Source organism: Camelus dromedarius, chromosome 9, assembly GCF_036321535.1.
Source record: "Camelus dromedarius isolate mCamDro1 chromosome 9, mCamDro1.pat, whole genome shotgun sequence".
In the NCBI taxonomy this organism is placed as follows: domain Eukaryota; kingdom Metazoa; phylum Chordata; class Mammalia; order Artiodactyla; family Camelidae; genus Camelus; species Camelus dromedarius.
Genome location: NC_087444.1, coordinates 73,264,793 through 73,286,152, shown reverse-complemented (window position 1 = coordinate 73,286,152; position 21,360 = coordinate 73,264,793). Strand labels below are relative to the sequence as shown.

The 21,360-nt window shown below is 51.3% G+C and overlaps 1 protein-coding gene across 1 annotated transcript; it reads right to left on the bottom strand.

Moving 5' to 3' along the window:
- Window positions 1-373: 373 nt before the first annotated feature.
- Window positions 374-20,928, bottom strand: ZSWIM9 (zinc finger SWIM-type containing 9). Its single transcript, XM_031458991.2, has 4 exons — window positions 20,393-20,928; window positions 19,693-19,968; window positions 14,703-15,015; window positions 374-3,365 (listed from the first exon to the last, which is right to left on the bottom strand). Exons 1-4 carry the CDS (start codon window positions 20,398-20,400, stop codon window positions 1,173-1,175), a joined length of 2,790 nt encoding a protein of 929 aa, XP_031314851.2. The 5' UTR covers window positions 20,401-20,928; the 3' UTR covers window positions 374-1,172.
- Window positions 20,929-21,360: the final 432 nt, after the last annotated feature.

The following is a 21,360-nucleotide window of genomic DNA, read 5'->3' as shown; positions in this document are numbered from 1 at the left end:
CTCATTCAGGGGGTTCTCCTCGAGACTGAGAAATCCTTTGAAAGCCTTCCACCCTAAACAGACCCATCGGCCAGGATGGGGTCTCACACCCATCCTGAAACCAATCCCCAGCACAGTGGCCAAGATTGCCATGGTCTAGTCATTGGAGGGTGGAATCCATGGATGTTGGCAAGTTGCCACCATGGCACTCTGGTCCAGGCAGGGAGGATGAGGGCTGAGTTGCCATGGAGATGGATTCATCTGGGGCCCCTTCATTCTATCTAGCCCAGGAGGGCCCTGTTAGAAAAAAAAAAATGAAGGATTGCTGGATCATCTCAATTTCCCTGTGGGTCTGGGCCTCCCACCCTTCCCCATGAGCCAAGAACTCAGCACAGAAACCAAAATAATAGTTTTATTCCAATCTTGCACCACGATAGTCCAGACAGTTCCCCTCCCCCAATGGTGAGCCTCCAGCCCATCCCACCAGACTCCCAGTGTCCCCTCTCATTCTGCCTCTTCCGGGAATGAACAACCTGAAGGCAAAGGGGACCCAAGACTCCAGGCCTTACAGAAATACCAAAATCACTCCCCTCTCACTTCTTCCCTCCCCATCACCTGTACCTTTCCTTTGTCAGCTGCTTTTTCCTTCCCTCTCCACCATTCTTGTCTCTTTCTCCCCTCCCCGGCCCCTCTCTCCTCTCCTGCCTTCCTCTGCCTGCCCCCACTTCTTCCCTATTTCTGCCTCTTTTATTGTCCACTCTCCTCCATGTGTGTCGCCCCTTTGTCCTTCCACCCCTTACCTCTCCTTCATTACCCCTTGCTATTTCCCACCTCTGCCAGGCTGTCCCCTCATCCTGGTGTCCTCCCCTCCCCCACGTTTATCCCCTTCTTCCTCCTGCCCTGGGCTGACCTGTCTACATCCCTTATCACGCATTTCCTCTCCTGAGGGAAGCCCTTGGGATCCACCCTGGCCACCACCATCTCCCACAGCTGCGGCTCCAGGACCTCAGAGACCACACCGTCGGCTTCCCCTTGGACCCAGAGAGGCAAACTGCCAAGATGAGGTCACTGGATGACACAGGGGATGGCCGGGGGGCTGGGGTGGCCTCCTTGGCATCAGCCCTGTTATCTTTGGGATTGAAGAATGCCCTTCTGCCCTCATAGTGGAGGGTGACGGGCGGGGGCTGGGAGACTCAGGGCTCCGGGTCTCTCCCCCAGCAATCCCTGAGCAGGTCCATGTGGAATAAGGCTGCCCCGGTGAGGAGGCGCGCGGCGAAGAGGTGGCGGCAGGGCAGGCGGCGGGCGGCGTGGATGGAGCAGCTGCAGCGCGTCAGGGCTCCATCCAGGAAGAAGTCCGAGGTGCCGTCCTTCAGGGCAAAGCCGGCTCCCATCCAGTGGAAACCACGGGTCCCGTGCTGCCGGGCGAAGGCCAGCTCTTCCGCCACCAGGTCGGCCAGCTCTGGTCCGCAGGCTGCTCGGAACTTGGCCAGGGGCTCCCAGTCCACCTCCTCCTCTTCCGAGGGGCAGCAAGGCCTCTTCGGTTCCCTTGGGCCTTCTTCTCCACTTCCTTCCTGCAGGCTCTCCCCAGCTGCCAAGTCCATCCTCCTTATCCTTGCCCATTCTGGGTCACCCTCAAACACAGTCCCCATGGGGGTGCCGCTCGGGACTCCATTCCCCAGTGCTAGACACCTCCCTCCAGTGTCTCCACACTCCGCCCCCTGCACTCCTCTGCTTTGGGGGCCCCCAGACCGGGCACACCCTCCATCTCCATTCTGCAGGCCTGTCCCCCTCGGGTCCCCCAGCTGGACCAGAACTACATCCCCCAGGTCCCTCCTTCTTTTAACACCCAACCTCACTCCTCTCTCTTCTCTGGTCTCTGGCCCTTTCTGCCTCCCATCTCCCCACTGGGGCCCTCTTTGGTCTCCGTTCTCAGGGGCCAATTCCACCGGCTTCTCCATATGGCTCCCCCTCCAGTTTTGGACCTCCAGCCCCCTTCCTTTCTCCGCTTCCCACTGAGGCCCCTTCCAGTCTCTGGCTTTCAGTCCACTCGCCCTCTCATCTTGCAACCGGGCCCGGCTCCAGGTGTTCCCGTCCAGACTCCCGGCCCTCTCATAATCAAGCGGGGTCCCCCTCCCGTCTGCAGTCTCCAGCACCCTAACTCTTCGGTCCTCCAACTGGGCCACCCTCCGAGTGTACCCGTCCAATCCTCTCAACCTCTGGGCCTCCAACGGGGCCCCCCTCCAAATATAACCTTCTAGTCCGCCATCTTTCTCACCCTCCAACGGACTCCCCCTCCAGTCTCTGATCTCGGGACCTCTCAAGTGCTCCTTCTCCAACTGGGACCCTCTCCAGACATTCCCTTCTAGACCTCTTCCCTTCTGGTTTTCCGACTGGAACCCTCTCCAATCTCGAACTTGCAACCCCCTCCCCTTCTCGCTTTCTGCCTGAGCCCCTCCCCGGTCTCTGGGCTCCAGTCCTCTGATCCACTCCTTCTCTAACTGGGCTTCTCTCCAAATACTTCCTTCTTTCGGGGTCCCTCCCCAGTCCCCAGTCTCCTTCAGGCCCTTCAGCCTCTCCTTCTCCACCCGGCTTCCCCTCCCCGGCTCACTCTCCAGCCAAGGCCCCCCATCGTCGGAGAAGTCGGGCGCCGCCTCCCCAGCCGCATCGGCCCACTGCATGGCCACCAGGTCTCGCAGGCACTGCGCCACGCTGCGCGAGGGACTCAGGCGGCGCAGCAGGCGCCGGCGGTGGCCGCGCACCAGAGCGCACGCGTCCAGGTCCCGCGCCGCCTCGAAGGCGCGGAAGCGCACCCACATGTCGCGGCGAGGCGCCCAGTTGCGCTCGAAGTAATCGACGAAGGCCGCCGGGCCGTGGGCGCGCAGCTCGGCCAGCGCCTCGGCGTAGGCGGCGGGCGACAGGGCGCCCGCCAGGCGACACAGGCGCGGCCACAGGCCCGGGTCCTCGCGGCGGGCGCCGCCCAGCTCCTGCGCCTTGCTGAAGAGCGTCTCCAGGCCCTGCGCGCGGCAGATCTGCACGCGCGCGCCCGGCAGCAGCTGGCGCACGGCGGGCAGCTGCGCGGCCACCTCGGGCCCGGCCGTCAGGCAGCGCACGCGGCCCTTGACGTCGGGCGCGCTCTGCAGCAGCGAGGCCAGCGCGAAGCGCAGCAGGCTCGGCGTGCCCGGCCGCGCCACGCAGCAGGCGGCCTGGCGCGCTCGGCCCGCGCCGTCCACGCACAGCACCGCCAGCAGGTCCAGCGCGCCCTGCAGCCCCGGCAGCCGGTCCACCAGGAGCATGCGCGGGAAGCGCCGCAGCAGCGCCCGCGTGCGCGACGTCAGAAAGAACACGGTCTCCACCACCGCCTGGTCCTCCACGAACACCAGCTTCACCTGTGGGCGGAGACGGGGAGGCAGGGACAGCGGTCAGCAGACGCCGGAGGTCGGCCCGCCTGCGATTTGCCCCCATCCTAGGCAACGCGAATCCATCCATTCTTTCAGACGTGCGTGCATTGATTCCTTTGACCCGCAGGAGGCGGTGCAGGGGATGGTTAAAAACGCGGACCCCGGAGGCAGATTACCTGGTTTTACCATCCTGACACCGCCACCTAATAACTGTGATTTTTGCCTACTAGACCACCTCTCTGAGCCTCAGTTTCCCCTACTGGGAATTGAGTATTCATTCCTTCACGCGCTGCGAGGCAGCCTAGGACAGTGGTTCTCAAAGGGTAGGCCCCGGACCAGCAGTGTCAGTATCACTTGCTGGGACTTTGATAGAAATGCATATTCTCAGCCCCACCGCAGTCCTGCTGAGTCAGAAATTATGGGGAAGGGGCCCAGCAATCTGCCCTCCGAGGGATTCCCACGCATGTTCAAGTAAGAGAGCCACTGGGCTAGGAGTAAAACGCATAGACTGTGCAGGCAGACTGCCTAGGTTTGAGTCCTGGCCGCACCACTTTCTAACCTTGTGACTTCAGCTCCCTGTGCCTCAGTTTCCTCCTTAACCTCCTTGTTTCCCAGTTTTCCCTTCTGGGAACTGAAACTGCCCGGAGCCCCCACTTCCTGGCTGTGTGGCTTCTGGCAACTGCCCTGACCTTCATCTCATTCACCAAATGATGACGATGAGACTATGTCTGTGATTGGAAGAATGAAATGATTAGAACATTGAGAAACACTGCCTGGCACAAATATTACCATTATCCTACAAAACTCACTGGACAAATAGTAAGTGCTAAGTGTTTGTTATACTATAATTATCATCCCTGCTTAAAGACCACATGCTCATAAAAGTTCTCTGACCACCCCACCTAAGCAAATGTAATAAGGAAGAACAAATCTGACTCCATATTGGATCTGTTTCTTTTACTTTAACATTTGTATTCTATTGCTTTTGCTACAAGTTAATCACCAAAGGGATGTTGCCAATAAGCTTAAATTATACGTGAGGGCTCATCTCTGGGAACCCTGCCTCCCATGCCTGAGCCTTAAGCTAAAATGCCTTTGTTTAGCTCACAGGAAACACCCTGACCAGGCCCACCTATGCATGGCTGCAGGAAACAAATTTACACATCCCCTCTGGAGTCTGGCCAGAACCAGGAAATATTTACAACAGCTCACTGCCTTTTTCACTTTACCTCCTCATCTCCCCTGTCTTTGTTCTGTAAAAGAAACTAGCATCCAAACCCGGGCAAGATGTTTCTTTGGGACACTAGTCCACCATCTTCTCAGTCAGCTGGCTCTCTGAATAAAGTTGCTATTCCTTGCCCTAACAAGTCATCTCTAGATTTATTGGCCTGTCGTGTGGCAAGCAGTATGAGTTTGTACTCAGTGGCACAAACACCCTGGCTCTCTCTACACTTACAGCCATGACACCTCCGTGAAGCATGTTACATCTTTATTTATTAGTTTGCTTGTTGCCTGTTTACCCTTCCTAAAAGGTAAGCCCCCCAAGGGTATTGTTCCCGTTCACTTTTGCATCCCTCAGTGCTCTGAATGGCATCTGGCCTGGGCAAAAGCTCAATACATCCTGAATAACTGAGTGCACCAGGGTGCGAGTGTGCAGCATAACCATTGGCCTCTTCTCTGGAGTGCAAGTTCAGGGAATACAGTCTAGGTTTGAATCCTGTCTTTGTCTCTTTCTAGCTGTGGGACCCTGGGCAAGGGACTTCCCCTAGCATTTTAGTCTCAATTTCCTTGTCTGCAAAATGGGAATAATAATGTCTACCTAATAGTTGTGGTGAGGCTACAAGGAGATTATTCATGCTCAGAACTTGCAGTGATGCCTGGCATGTATCAAATCCCAGCCGTCACTACTATCTTACTTGAGTTCTCAGCAGCAATCAGTACAGTAATGCCGACCCTTTCTGGATCATGGGTCTCTCTTGGCTTCTGTCACCCTGGAGAATCCTGACTTTCCTCCTTCTTCCCAGGCCTCTCCTCTGCAGTCTCTTCTGCCTGCCCCTCGCCCCCTGCTCCACCTCTAAATGTCGCTGCATTGCAGATTCTGTCCTGGCCCACTCTTCTCCTCTCTCCTGTCTTTAGGCTCTGCGAAGGGCATCTCATTCAGTCACACGGCCTTCAGCATCTCTAAGTTGACAACTCCTAGGTCTGTATCCCCAGGCTCTAGACCTACCTATTTAACTGCTTCAGCAACAGTATGGCCCCTTGGACAGCTCACATGTCGCCTGAGATTGATGGCCCAAAGCCACCCTTGATTCTAAATACCCACCTTGATTCTAACCTGCCACTTCTGACTCCACCATCCACTCCAGAGCTCAGACTGGCTCTTGGTTCTTCTCTTTCTTCACTCTGCACATGCAATCCATCCCCACATCCTAGCAGCGACCTTCAAAAGGAGTCCAGAATCTGACCTCTTCTCCCCATGCCCATGGCCACTATCCTGGTCAAAGCTTCCCTGCCGTCTCTCATTTGAATTATTGTGACTGCCTCCTCACTGGGCTCCCTGTCTCCTCCTGAGCCCTCTTGTCTGTCCCCACATGGGGAGACATTTTTAAAACTCCAATCAGATCACCCCCACCCCACTTAAAAACCCTTCCCAGAACTTGCGATCACACTTCAAGTCAAATCCAGAGTTCATGCCACGGCTACGCACTGGGCGATCAGGCCCTTGGACCTCATCTTCTATCCCTCTTGTCTGCCTTGGCTTCAGCCAGTCTGGCCTCTTTATTATTGCACGAAAGACCTTTACTGGGGTAGGGAGATAAGCAACGATCAGCTAGGGCCCCCTCTACCAGGCAGGCGGCTATGCTCTTATAAGCCAGTCTCTGTCAGAGCTGACTCAAAGCTGCAGAACCCAGATTGGAATATGGTTTGAGCACGGATCTCTTCACAAATCATTCTGCCATGATCTAACTTCCTCCTACAAAACTGGTTAAAAAGCAATGCACAGTTCTTAGCTTTTAAAGGAAAAACAAAAATCAAACCCAATTCTGTTTTAAAAAAAGAAAGAAAAAAGGTTGAGTCGAGTCCAGAAAGAACAAGAAAATTGCTTCCCTAATCCTGAAATTATACATAAAGCATCTTAAATCAAAAAGAAATTCAATAAATGTTACAAAAAAGCCTACTCAGCTTATCGCTGAATAAGTTACATTTTTTTCAACCATTGTTAATTTTTATATCTGCTATGACTTTATGATTTCATTGGTCTCAGCCGATGTTTCCATCTAGAACTGCTCTGTCCAATATAGTAGCCTCCAGCCACATGTAGTTATTTACATTTAAATTAATATTTTTAAAGATATAAAAATTCAGTTGGTCAGTCACACTGGTCATATTTCAGTGCCCAAAAGCCACATGAGGCTAGTGCCTACTCCATTGGGTGGTGCAGATCAAGGATGTCTCCATCATCATAGAAAATTCTAGTTGACGACACCAGTTGAGAAACTAACATAAAGATAAAAGTCATCAGATGTTAACTAGACATAACATGGTAATCATTTCACTATATATAAATATCAAATCATTGTACTGTACACCTGAAATTAACATAATGTTATATGTCAATTACATCTCCCCCAAAAAAGAAGAACAAAATCGTAATAGGAACAATGGGTTAAAAACCAATACCTTACATGTTTCTATGGTATCAGGTAAGTTCTGATCTTTTTCTCCTTGAGAGGCAGGAATAAGAGAAAAGGAAATACAGCAAAATGTATTTACCTTGAGACTTTCCCAGAGATGGCAAGCACTTGTCTAATTAGAAGCTGACTTCCATTCTTAAAGAGAAAACTTAGATTTCTGATATTGGGGTTTCTTTCTAAAGAGGGCACAGAAGCTTTCCTTGCATAGCCTTTTGTTCATTGAACAGCATTTACTGAGCACCTAGTGTGTGCCTCATGTCATACTAGCCTTGAGGAGAGAGAGGGGACTGAGACTGGCCCCAGTCCTGCCCTGTTGGACTGGCCAAGACTCTGTGAACAATAGCACAACCAGTGTTGCCTTCAGCACAGAGGCCCAATGACTGGACAGTTAAGTGTTCCTGGACCCTGGAGCCAGACTCTAGGGATACAAAGCCAGGTTCTTCCTCTTACTAGCTGTGTGAATGTATGCACCAGCTGTGTGACTTAGGGAAAGTGTCTGAACTTCTCTGTGCTGTGTCTGAGCATGGGAGCTGCTCCCATCCTCAAAGGTGAGGAGCATAGCTACACTGACCCTACAAAGTTGCTATGAGGATTAAATGGGTTAATCTGCGTGAAGCGTGTAGCACAGTGCCTGGTGCAAGACCAGTGTTTATTGAGTGACAACTGTTATTATTACTATTATTATTTCCAGAGCATGGAGGGCATGCTAAAGAGAAGGGCTAGCGGTACTAGGGTTGGTGTGGGGCCCTCTGACTGAGTGAGGTTCATTGCTGAGACGGTGACCATTATCTTCCTTATATCATAGACATGGAAACTGAGGGTGAAAGATTCCAGGTTTGCAGTAAAGGATTAACTCAGCAGGTCTGGGTTGTCCAAATCCTGCACATTCCAAAGAAATATTTGGCTCTATCCTGACTCCTGGGAGAGCGCCTCCAAGCCCTTGGAATGTTCTGCCTGATAAGAGAGACTTCCTTCACCTGGGGGCTTGAGCCAATCTGGACAATCTATGCTAACAGCCGATTTACAGTGGGGGCCTTGGACTGACCTCTAGAGGGGCTGGAGCCTGAGGTCAGCCACTCAGGCAGTCAGTCATGTGTCCATGACCAAACCCCAATGAAAACTCGACTCAGGGCTCAGGTGAGCCTCCCCGGTGGGTGACACCCGGTGTGTGTTGTCACACATCATTGCCAGGAGAAATAATCACTGTCCAGATGCCTCCCCTGGGAGAGACAAATGTAAGCAGCATCTGGTCTCCCCAGACTCTGCCCCATGCACTCGTTGGCTGATTTCACTCTGTATCATTTCACTGTAATAAACTTTAACCGTGAGTATAAATAACAGCTTTGCTGAGTTGTATGAGTCTCATGGAACCCGACGGTGGTCTTAGGGACCCTGACTCCACAGGGGAGTGACTTGTTCCAGGCCATGGAGCCAACAAGCAGTGAGGCTGGGAGTCAAGCCCAGATCATTAAGAATGGTGGGGGCCATTGATATGTTTCCATTTGAATGTCTAGAGTAAGCAAATCTACAAAGACAGAAAGTAGATTGGTGGGTCCCAGGGGTTGGAGGGAGGAGGGAATGGGGAGTGAATGCTAACGGGGTAGGGGGTTTCTTTGGGGGATGACGAAAGTGCCCTGGAGTTAGATAGTGGTGATGGTTTTACAACTTGGTGAATATATTGAAAACACACTGAACTGTACACTTGAAAACAGGGAATGTTATGATATGGGAATTGTATCTCAATAAAGCTGTTAAATGAAAAAGAGAAAGAAAAAGAAAAAGAAAAAGAAAGGGAACGTGAGCCAAAGATTTTTCTGTCTAGCCGAACTGACTTTCAAATGGTTTTCATCAAGAAAGTACTCAGATACTCTCCACGAGCCCCTCCTGATCATCCACTTGACTGGGAGCTTCAGTTAACCAAAGTCCCTGGATCATTAAATAAATATAAATATATAAAATCTTGTGTGTATGTGTGTGTGTGTGTAAAGAAAAAAACAGGGTTGGGGGAAGCAAGGAGTTTGGGGAAATGCGTGGGTGACATTGAAGTGGTGTGGTGACATTTGATGAAGTTGGGGGAATACACAAACGAATGAATTTATCTACCAGATATGTTCTGAGCAAATCAGATGTGCTGAGCACTGCTTCAGGAGCCAGTAAGACACCTTAGAGGGGAAAGAGACAGCCTGCAAACCGAAGATAAACTTGCACAAGTTGATTTCAGGTGTATAAAGTGCTGAAGAGAACGAACCCCACACGCAAAGCGACTTCTCGGTGCCAAAAGTTCCAAGGCATTAACTCGTTCAATCCCCGTAACAATCCTGTACAACCGGTCCTGCTATTACCATCCCCATTTATCAGATGGGGAAACCAAGGCACAGAGTGGTTCAGTAGCTTGCCTGGAGTTACGCAGGTAGCAAGCACCAGAGCTGGGATTTGAACCCAGGCAGCTCGGGCCCAGGGGCCGTGCTCCTCACCACTATACTCTTTGTAAAAGTGATCCCACAGACCTGACTCACATGCTGCTGGGTTGAGGTGCACAGGGGGTGGCGGTGAACGGGGATGGAGCAGCCTAGGACGGGGCAGATTTGAAGATGCAAACGAGCGTGGGTACGCTCTCAGATACACAGATCGGTGGCACAGGGATGCAGCAACCACAGACGGTGGATTCCACAAGTGTGAACGTCGGAAACCATGCTCCTTAACACTTCACATCCGCACCTTTTCCTATATGCAAGCACATGCCCTCCTTTTTCACGTGATCAGAACAATACTATTCTCCAGACTGTCCCACAGTAAACAATGACAGAATAAAAACTATGTCTGAATAGCTACACTGTATAGAGCTTCCTACTTTCTGGGCACTGTTCCTTCCACACACACACATCTAATCCTCACACATCAGTTCTAACAACCTAGGAGACAATATCTATTATTGTCCCCATTCTACAGATGAACAAACCAAGGCCTGGAGAAGTTAAGTAACTTGTTCACAACCTCTTGGATGTTCCCCAGCCAGTAAAGGGCACAGCTAGAATGCATATGAAGCTTCTAGTGTCTATCAATATAAATCAGATCAAGTTTCCAGCTGTTACCATATCACCCCGAAAATGGCTGGTCTGTTGTAAAAATAGGCTATTGGACCCAGAGAAGATGCCCTTTGGGAGCCAGGAGGAGGGCAAAGGCTGAGACTGAGCTTCGAGAGGTCGGTGTTAACTACAGAGCAGGGAAAACAGGAGCCCCGGATTCAGACTGGGCTCCGGGAGGCCCTCACTGAAACTGCCCTCTGTAAACCTGTGGTTGTCTTTTACCCTGTGCCAAGTAATCGCAGCTCTCCCCTGACCTGGGCACTTGGCAGGGCTGCATCTCGGCACTCCTGCAGTTTGACAGGGTCATGTGACTTGCTTTGACCAATGAACAAGACTTAAATTTCAATGGGGCAAACCTGTGAGATTCGAGCGCTGCTTGTTACTACAGCAAAATCCAGGCCATCCTGACTGTCACCGTCTTAGGACCCTCATCGCTTATCCTGAAGTTTTCTTTTCTAGAGAGAAACAGACCAGTGTAGCACACTGGGACTATTGTCTATTTTTCATCTTCTCTCTTAAAATTAATTCTTCAAATGTGCAAAAATTCACGAGATCTCAAAGCCAAATAATACAAAGCTATCCAGCACCAGGTCCTCTTCCTACCTCTGTTTTCTAACCACTTTCTTGCCATTCGTTATTCTCATGTCCATCCACATCTCTTGCTATTATTCTTCCAGAGTTTCTTTATGTGAATACGAGCAAGCACACCTATATATTCTTTTCTTCATTTTATACATAAAACATGTTATGTACACTGTTTTGCTCCTTGCTTTTTTTTTTTTTTATAATGGAGAGATCTGTTCAGATCAGTTCCTAGAGTTGTCCTAATTCTTGCTCAAAGCTGCATAGTATTCCATCAATAGATGTCCCACCATCTTATGTAACCATTACCCATCGGTGGGTTTTAGTTATTTCCAATCTTTTGCTTTCATGAACACAATGATTAATCTTGCACAGAAGTCATTTGAAACCTGAACAACTATGTCTTCAGGACAAATTCTCATCAGGGAGAGGGAGTCAAAGGGTGAGTGATTTGGTCACTTTGATAGACATTGACAAATTGTACCAGTTGACCATTTAGTATTCCTCAAAAGTAGCACACTGATCAATGTTCACCCTTCTCAGACAAAGCATACACGTAAGAGAGGGCTGCAATATTTCCGTGTGAGATGCAGCTCTCTCCAGCTTGCTTGTTGGTTACCCTGGAGCCAGCCACAAAGAAGGCAACGGAGACGTGATTGGAATCCTCAGCCCATCATTCCCACCTCAGGGCAGATTATAAAAGGTCTTAACACCTCCCCAGTTGAAGCAGCCCCTCAGTCTTGACTATGGTTGGGGCTTTCGGGTACACTCTTCTTGTCTGACCCTTTCCCAAGGCCAGGTGAGCCACCTCAATGCAGGGGGTCCCAGACATTCAGCTGCTCAAAAATAATCCCTCTTTTGGGAAACTGCTAGAAGCAGAAAGAATAATATCTGATTGTTGCTGAGCCTAGTCTTGGGATGGGAATAAAGAATTCTTTATTACCTTAATGTGGTAATGATCCAGAACTCTTTTGATGTATCTTACAAGAAAAAAAAAAAAAAAAAAGCCAGGAGAAACTTCCATGTAAAGGTGATGAACTAAACACATCCCTCTAATTTCACTCTTTCCTGAACCCATAGAAAAGGGATTTTTTTTTTTTTTTTGAAGATGCAGAGGCAACAGGAAAGGAAGCCACAGGAATCAAACTTCGGAAGTTGGAAAGCAGATGGATAAGTTGACCACTGCCTACCCCCACCAAAAGAAAACAAAAACAAAAATGAAACTTGTTAGGATAGTGGTGAGGAAACAAACGAACAAACAAACAACAACAACAACAACAACAAAAACCCATGATTCCTAAGCTTGCAAGTGGGACCAACAGCAGAGTCCCCCAGAGGAACTGGCAAACTCAGGCAGGGTAGGAAGGTTTAAACGAAGAGTATGAGGTTGTTTTAGAAGCAGTTAGATCTTGGGCGGGAGGGTATAGCTCAGTGGTAGAGCATATATTTAACATGCATGAGGTCCTGGGTTCTATCCGCAGCACCATTAAAAATAAATAAGTAAACTGAATTACACCCCCAAAAAAAGATTTAAAAAAATTTTTTTTAAAGCAGCAGTTAAATCATCTGATGGCAGGGAGCAGGGGAGGGGGAACTTGAGGACTGAACGCCAGCTCCCCAGCCCTCTTCCCCTGTTGTGGCTCCCAGAAGCTGGCAGCTGGGTGGCTGGAGTTTTCTCAGGGGGATTTGACTGGCCCCAGAGGAAGAACAGAAAACTCTAGCAGCCAGTATGCCCCAACACATAAAGCAAGATGCAAAAAAGTGGGTATAAGATGCTACCTGGCTGGGGTAGGGGCTGAAACACGGTTAAAAATAGACATGCAAATCTATCTATGTAGGTACAGTGCTGTGCTGTCTGATATAGAAGCCACTAGCCACGTGGGACTGCTGAATTTCCATTAATTACATTAAATTAAGTCACACTAGCCACATTGCAAGCACCCAGTAGCCACATGAGCCACCCTACTGGACAGCGCAGACACAGATCATGTCGAGCACCATAGAAACATATATAAAAGATGGATAAGCAACTGGTACTCTGGCAGCCTCTGCGGAGACCTGAGGAATGGGAGGTGATAAGGGTATTTCACTACTTACCCTTCGGAACCTTTTGAATTTAGGACCATGTGTATGTTTTGCATATTCAAAAGGCCAAATTTTAAATGTTTTTTTAAAGGGAGTAACTCTTTCACTGGTCTCTTGGTTTTCTAGAAATTCTTTCCCATTTCTTTTAAAAATATTAAGGCAGGCCAAATCCCGGGATCCAACCTTGGTTTAGGCTAGATTTCACAACAGCTTTCAAATGAGAGTTAAAAGGACAATCCCTTGGCATTGAAGTTTTTTGCTATGAATGGGCCGCTTCTTACAGCGGCGACCCTACATAGGGTGTTTCCAGGAACGAGCTAGAACTGACAGGGAGGGGTCCAAGCCTCATTTCCAAACTGGGGAATAGCAGAGCGATGAAGAGCATGGCAATGGATCCAGAACATGCAGGTCTGAAGTCCAGCTCTGTCATTAAGTAGTTGTGTGACCTCGGGCCAGTTACTTGACCTTTCTGTGCTTCCATTTCCTTATTTGGAAAATGAAGATAAAAATGATGGACTCCTTCCTCGTCATGTGCTGGTAAGAGTTAAATGAATTACAACAGGTAAAGCACATAGCAAGTGCCTGATAAATGTTAGTTAAAATCATTATCAATATTATGTGTGGATAAAGGGCTGGGTTTGGGTTGGTGGCTTGAAAGAGGGCTGGTTATTGGGCATGAGATGGAGGTAGGGGGAGTGCTCTGGACCTGATTCTGGAAAGTGAGTTCATGCCTCATCTTCATCCTGAGTTGGGACCTCTTCCATGCATGAAAGAAAAGCATGTCCAGAAGGAGTAAGCACTTTTCTTCCCTTCCTTCCTCCCTTCCTTCCTTCCTTCCTTCCTTCCTTCCTTCCTTCTTTCCTTCATTCTTTCCCTCCCTTCAAGTCCACCCTGGCCCTGAAGTTGGATCAAAGCAGCAGAAACATTCCTCCCGAAGGGGCAGTATTCTCACTGTTCCTTCAACACATGGATATTGCTAGAGACTCTGGGCCTTAGAATTGGCTGTTCCCTCTGTCAGGAACTCGCTTCCTTCTGAAGACAGAATAGGGGTCCCCTCCCTCCAGTCTCTCTTCTCTGCCTCGCCATCATTTCCTCTGAGAAGCCTTTCTTGACCACTCAAATTAAAATAGCACCGTTACAACTGTCTGGGTCCACACTCTCACCCTCACCCTCGTCTCCTTTATGATACCCCCAGTCCATCACATTATGTCATGTAGCACCTTCCCTTCTGAGTCTTGATCTGCGAGATGGGCACAGAGGTGTTTTTACTTTGTGAACACTCATCAAACTGTATACTAATCATTGGTGCATTTTCTATTTGTGTTGTTCAGTTTAAAAAAAATTTTTTTTTCTTAAGGAGCACTTTCCATCACTTTGGACCCTCTTTTTCCTGGCCCTAACCCTACTGACATTATATCACATTTGGATGTGTCTGTCTATTGTTGGTTTCTCCCACGACAACGGCAGGGTTGTAGTAGCCAATCGCTGCCAGTGGCTATTTAAAATATCGCATCGTTAAAATAAAATAAAAAATAAAATTTAAAAAATTTGGTTCCTCCATCCTCCTGGCTACATTGCAAGTACCCAACAGCCACGCGTGGCTGGGGGCTACCATACTGGGCGGCCCAGAATCATACGGCATGAGCATCGCGGCAGAAAAGTTCTACTGGAGGCGCTGCCCTAGAGGATGAGGGTAGGGATGGTGTGTGTCTTGCCGGCCGCCTCCCCAAAGCCTGGATAAATACGTACGGAATGAACGCGCGAACGGATGAATGAGAGGAGAGGATGGATGGGTGGGAGGATGGATGAATGAATGGGCCCGCGAGACTTGGGAGTGGCTCTCCCCCGCCCCCAGCCTGCCTCTCGCGAGACCCCACCTTGGCCTCGGGGTCGGTGCGGAAGAGCCCCTCGAGCACGTGCAGGGCGTCCAGGACGCCGTGGTCGCGGCCCTTGCAGTAGGAGAGCAGGCGGCGCACGTCGGCCGGGGCCACGAACTGCTTGGAGATCTTGTTGGTGGTGCGCACCGGCAGGCAGGCGTTGGCCAGCAGGTGGCCCGGGCGGAAGTAGTAGGCGAACTCGAGCGGGCAGGCCGGGTGCGAGTGGGTCAGCTGGCACTCCGTCACCACGAGGCGGTCCCGCAGCGGGCTCAGCTTGACGATGATGAAGGCCGGGCAGCCGGGCTGGGGGGGCCTGCGGGAGGAAGGACCACGGCCGCCGTCACACCACCCTGCCGCCTGCCCTCTTCTGCCTTCGCGCTCTCCTTGATGCTTATCGTGATTTTTTTTTTCAACATTAAGAATTGTTTCAAGCATAGAGAAGAGTATGGTTCCCTGATAGTGTTTAAGTGGACGTCTGCTGTCTGAAAGGGGGTCTCTGTTTCTTCACGGAGGAGGGCTGATGTCAGCATTTTTGGTAGGACGTTTTACGTTTATAGAGCAGAGGTGGCGAGCTTGTTCTGCAAAGGTTGGGACAATAGGTACATCCTGTTTGCTAGATTGCAAACACAGCCACGGACCACTTGTAAATCAATGGGGGTGGCTGTGTGCCAATAAAACTTTATTTACAAAGATGAGGTGCAGGCTGCATTTGGCCCGAAGGCTCCTAGTTTGCCAACCCTTGTAACATAGACTGTTGGGGGCCTGGCATATAGTTGAGAAGCCTGGCTCCCAGGTGGTAAATGCCAGGGGCATCCCGCTCCACCAATATGCTCCCGTGTTGTTTCCAAATGGCCCCTGAGGAGGGGGAGACTTCCCAGGACCCACCCGGAGAACCTCTGGTCCAAACATTTAAGAACTGTGTTTGTCAAACCAGAAGAGGTTCCTTCACACAACCCTTTTCTCCTCCACCCACGAGGTAAAGAAAACCCAGGAGCCTGAGCGATTTTCAAAATTGACAGAGTTTGAGGCTTTTGGCCTTAATTGAAAGCAATGAAATCAATTCCCAACCTGCAGCCATTTCTGATCCACCAAAAGGGCAAGTTCATGGCGTTCTCCCCAGTACATTTCACTAGAACAGTTTCTTGGGCTTTCGTGAAACTCTCTTGTCTGACTTCTCTGGGCCTGGGGGTTTCAGCCCCTAGAACGAGCCCCCACTTAGAGGAGGTGACCTCCTCTGTGAAGCCATGCATCTTACCAGAGCATAGCACGTCCCTCTGTGGGGGCCCGGTATCTCAGTGTCTACTGTAGCCTCAACACCCCGTTTCTGCCATTTCTCTCCATCTATCTGGGGGAATAAAGCCACCCCCTCTAACTGTAAACTCCACGTGGGCAGGAATTTTAGTCTCTTTCATTTACTGCTGTGTTCCCTGCACCTCAAACATTCCCTAGTCCCTGGGAGGTGCTTAGTAAACATATGATGAGCAAATGACTGTATCCCACTGTCCGAACCCCAAGCACCAAGGCATACCTCTCATCACTCATCCCATCAAAGCCACCATCACCAAGTCTGGCCTATCATGCCTCCTAAACTCTCTAAACCGCCCACTTATCTTCCATTTCCACTGTTACCAACCGACTGTAAGTTCTTTCCTTCTTCATGAAACATCCTTCCTTCTCCCTTCTTTTCCCCTCGTTAACTCCTACTCATTCTTTGTAACTCAGAGCTAGCATCACCTCCTCCAGGAAGGATCATCCCTAGGCGAGGGCAGATTCCATCACGTATTGGGGTAATGACTAGATTGATGCCCACCTGTAACGAATGGTCCCCTACTGAATGGGGAGCTCTCCCACTGAAATTCCAGCATCTAAAACACACGCATCCTGCACACAGTGGGTGCTCAAAAGAAACCTCTTGGATGAATGAACAAACAGCATGGCCTCTAGGACCAAAAAGCCTTTTGGGTGTCGGCACACTTAACTCTCATATTTATGATCCATGACTGAAATGAAGATGAGAGGAAAGGGAGAGAGGGAGAGACAGAGAGAGAAAATGGTAAGTAAAAGCATGGGCTTTGTGGTCAAACTGTGTGGGTCCAAATTCTGGCTTTCCCCCCTTAGCAGCTGTGTTATCTTGGCAAAGTCCTTTAACCTCTCTGTGCCTCAGTTTGCTCATCTGGAAATTGGGGGTCATAGTAATACTGACCTTGCAGGGTCATTGGGAGGATTTAAACAAGAGGATGAAATTACATTAATGGTTAGAAAAGGGTCTGGTGCCTACTAAGTGGTTACTAAAAAGTAGCTCTATTTTGAAACATCTTTTTTTCTTCTAAAAGGACCATTGCTTTGTGTGGTCCACCAGCCCATTTCTTCGTGAACTTTCAGGTGCTCAAGATCTTTGTGTTTTCCAAGGCTGGTGTGTGTTGGGAAAGGTTGGCAATCTTGTTCTGGCAGGTGGGGCGGGGATAGTGTTGTGAGAGGCTAGGGGGTTGGAGGAGCCAGAGAGAGCTGGGGTGGGAGAGGGGAAGATGCGGCGATGGTGACTTGGGGGCCCCTGTGCAACTTCCAGGAAAGGGGGAGGGAGTGACCGGAAAGACAGTGCCTCTGGTCCAGCTGCCTCCCTGGCCTCTGGTTTCTCCCCTCCAGTCCATCCCCCACAAGTCCATTCCCAGAGGATCTTCCTACATCCAGAGCTGACCCTGCTCACAGCCCTCTGGAGGCTCCCCAGGGCCCCAGGATAAAGTCCCAGCCCTCAGACTCAGCCCCACAGGTCTGGGCCTTGGCACCATTCCAGCCACATCTCCTGCCTTTTCTCACATACAAATCCTCCAGACTTGGACCTTGGTCCCTGGGCACAGAAGAGGCTCTGCCCAAGCAGCTGGAGGGTAGAGGGGCTCAAAGTAATGGGCTCCATGCCATCATCCACCAGCTCATCAACCACCTCCACGCCTGGGCTCCCCATCCAGGGACCATCCCATTGTCCACCCAGTCGCCAGGCCCAAGCCCCAGACACCATTCTAACCCCCTTGACAGCCTGTCACTCTCCAGCCCAACCCTCCTGCCCCCTGGCTCCCTCTGGTATTTGTAGACGGACAGTGCCTTCATGCACAGTACGTGCCATGTGTTTAAGTCAAATACTATACATACATAAATGTGTAAGTAAGATCCTTCAAGACTCCACTTACTGGTCACCTCTTCCAGGAAGCCTTCCAGGACCACCCTGCTGTAAGCTCGCAGTAGAGCTGACCACTCCTCTTTTATCCTCCTCCATCTCCCTCTTTACTCTTTCTCATGACTTTGGGCTACTTTTCTTTTTCTTTTCTCTTTGTTATCTTTGTCTCCTCCATTAGGTCCTGAGCTGCCCAAGGGCAGAGACCAGCTCGGGGTTCATGTGCCCCACAAAGAACATGCACACAGTAGGGGTTCAGTAAGTGTCTGTTTCTAAGTCTGTTTCTAGAATAAGCAGTGGGCAAGCTACTGAGAATCGTAATTCTCACAATAAATGTTTAAATAACTGAGTAAGAATCACTGTTAGCAAGGCTTCTGAACAATTTGCCTGCATTTGCTCATTTAATCCTCACAAAATTTAGGAGATCAGTAGTATTACCATTCCCACTTTCCCAGGGAGGAAACTGAGGCCTCCAAAGGTGACGTCCCTTGCTCAGTGTCAGTGGGCTGATCGGCCGTGGCGCCGAGGCTGGCACCCAGGCTGCCAGCTGGCTGGTCTGTGCTCTCGACTCCTGTAACATCTATCTTGTACGCAGCCGCCCTGTGTTCCAGGCACTAGTTAAACGCCTTCCTGCGCTTGGGCTGCCGGTAGCCTCACAAAAGCCCCACGAGACAAATATGGTGATAACCCCCTTTCAGAGATGAGAACACTGAGGCTTGGAGATGTGAAGTCCTTGCCCAAAGAGACCCACCCAGGAAGTGGGGGAGCCGGCCTCAAGCAGCCTGCAGGCAGAGCCTGTGTTCCAAAGCACTCCCCTCCTGCCCGTGGCTCCTCACTCAAGGGTCTCCACCTCACACGCGTCAGGGCCAGGCAGGCAAAACGAGGAAGGAAGAGGTGGCAGAGAGCAGTGGGGTCTGGGGCAAACCTGAGCACCGATGCCCCACCTAATCAGGGTGGCCCTCTGCCACACGGGAACACTGGCTCAGCCTCTTCCCATGTTTCAAGGGATGCTGGAAACCCGACGTCGTACAGGGAAGGTTCAGGGTTTAAAATTGGGGTCAGTTAAAACACCCCTGGCCACCGGGGTATATTTCCTAGCCCTCTTGGCTTTCTTAAGCCCTTTGTGGCATTACAGTTGGAGGTAACTATTTGGTGAGCTTGTTCACATAATGTCAGTCTTCTGTCCTGTATGAAAGTTCCAGAAGGGTGGGGAATTTGTCGGTCGTGCTAAACTCCCCACCTCCTCTAAGTGAAATATCCTTGCTCCCAGCATGGGACCGGGCCCTGCATTTATTGACTGGATGGCTCTTTTTCTGTCTTTGTCCTGTGGCTTTCTCTGCAGCTCTTTGTATGTGTCCCAAACCTGGCTCTCCCCTGTTTTTCTGGGGTCTCTGGTGCCATGTCTCCATGTTTCTGGAGTTTTCTTTTTCTATGTCTCTTGGGTGTGTGTGTCTGCGTCTCTCTCCGCCTCTGAGTGGGTCTCTGTTACAAAGTCTGTTGTGGGGGGTATAGCTCAGCGGGAGAGCGCATGCTAAGCACGCATGAAGTCCTGGGTTCAACTCTCAGTACCTCCATTAAAAAAAGTTAAAAAAAATAGTCTGTTAAGTGAAGCTCAACCTCTATGTGTGCCTTTATCCCTCCAGCAAACTGGCTCTGTCTCCGTCTCAGGAAGCTTCCCCCCTGGACCCTCCTGGCCTCTCTGTATTTAGCGGTTTTAGGTGGCATCCTTCCCTCGCAGTCTCTGGGTCGGGGCTCATGCTTTCCCCTCCCCCCTGCTCCCCCTCCCCTCCCGCACCGGGCAGGACAGCAGCTCAGCTCACGCACCCCACGGCGGGCCGGCTGGGCGCGCGCACGTCCTTGCACACCAGCCGCACGTAGCTGTACTTGAGCACGTCGATGAGCGTGTAGAGCGGGGGCGCGCTGGCCCAGCGGCAGCGCGCTAGGTGCATGGAGCTCTTAACGAAGAAGAGGGCCAGCCGCTGCTGGCACCATGAGTCGAAGAAGCGGCTGAACTCGGCCCACGAGAAGAAAGCCCTCTCCCGCAGCTCCTGCTCCTCCTGCCCCGCCGCCGTGCCGGGTGGGGGCTCCATCCTGGGGCGCCTGAGTGGCAAGAGTGCGAGGACAAGTGGATGTCAGATCCTTCCCCTCCTGAGGTATCCAGCCTCCTCCATCTGCGGCCTGCGCCTTCTGCGCTGATTCCTCTATCCAGGTGGGGCCTGGGGCAGGATCTACCCGTTAATCTCTAGACAGGAAGCTCCAGCCCATCTCTGATCTCCTCTCACCCACTGCTTTATTCTTGGGACAGTTGGAACATATCTTCCTGATCATGAACTCCAATTCTGGTCCTCTCCTCCATCGCTGTGACCGCTAGGGACAGCTGGGGTCCCTCTCCCAAAATGACCTTTAAACTCAGAAGTGGACACTCCAAAGTGTTCCCAGTTTCCTGATAGGATCTCCTCCCTTTCTAGATGTGTCTCCTACATTTGGTGGTAACCTCTAGTGCCTCCATTTATATGGAACTCACCTTTCCATGCCTACACATGGGCTGTAACCCACATTCAGCTGTGTCCCCCTCTAAAGGCGTTCCATCTCCAGATGTGCTCTGCACACCCACAAATGGACCCCTCATCCCCTGTCATATTCTTCATATTCGGAGCACCCGTGGCTCCCTCCTACCCAGATGTGTCTATAATACTAGGCAGCTGTGGCCCCTCTCCTAGATGTGACCCCTGTGGGTTGCCACATCCTGCTGTGCCCCTGCTTCCCAGAGATGCTCCCATATCCAGACGTCCTCCCCACTAGTATGGACTCTTCGCCTACAGGTGTGTGCCCCATTCCCTTGTGGCCCATTCTCAGAAGTGCCACCAATATTCATCTGTGGTCCCCTCCTGCCCAGATGCACCGCCTAGTCTGCCTGTGACCCCCTCTTCCCATCTACAGCTGTCGTCCTCCCCAGATATGCGTCCTCGTCCTGGACAAGCGCCCCCCCCCGTCCTCAGATGGGCTTCATCACCTCGGTTGCTCCCCCACGTCCAGCTGCGCCTCCCACCTCGTGCAGCCCCTCCCAGCCGTCTCCTACCTCCTCAATCCCTCCCAGCCCCGCCCGCCGCGGCACTCCCCCCAGCCCCGCCCGCCGCAGCACCTCCCATCCCGGCTGTCCCACCCAGCTGTGCCTCTCCCCTCCCCCAGATGTGCACCCTTCCCGCCCCTCCCCACTCACCTACCCGCCCCAGAGCGGCGTCCACCTCCCACAATGCTCCGCGCCGATGCCCGGCCCGGCCCTTGCTCCCGGGATGCCCCGCGCGGCCTCCCGCCTCTCTTCCCGCCGTGCCTCGCGCAGCGGCTTCCACCGAATGTATTTCCCCGCTGGTCACTTCTCAGACCAGTAGCCACATCCACTCATTCAGAGCAAGAGAAGGCCCGGGGCTGTTTCCCAGCGTGCTCTGCGGGAGGGCTCGCCCCACTTCACCCTCTTTCCTGGCAGCCTCGTGT

What these genes read in the sequence shown, in the direction of transcription:
- ZSWIM9 (XM_031458991.2), bottom strand. An exon ending in CCCAGCCGGCCCGCCGTGGG is followed by an intron (nt 15,016 to 19,692) that starts GTGCGTGAGCTG and finishes TTCCTCCCGCAG; the next exon opens with GCCCCCCCAGCCCGGCTGCC. An exon ending in GCACCGACCCCGAGGCCAAG is followed by an intron (nt 3,366 to 14,702) that starts GTGGGGTCTCGC and finishes CTCCGCCCACAG; the next exon opens with GTGAAGCTGGTGTTCGTGGA.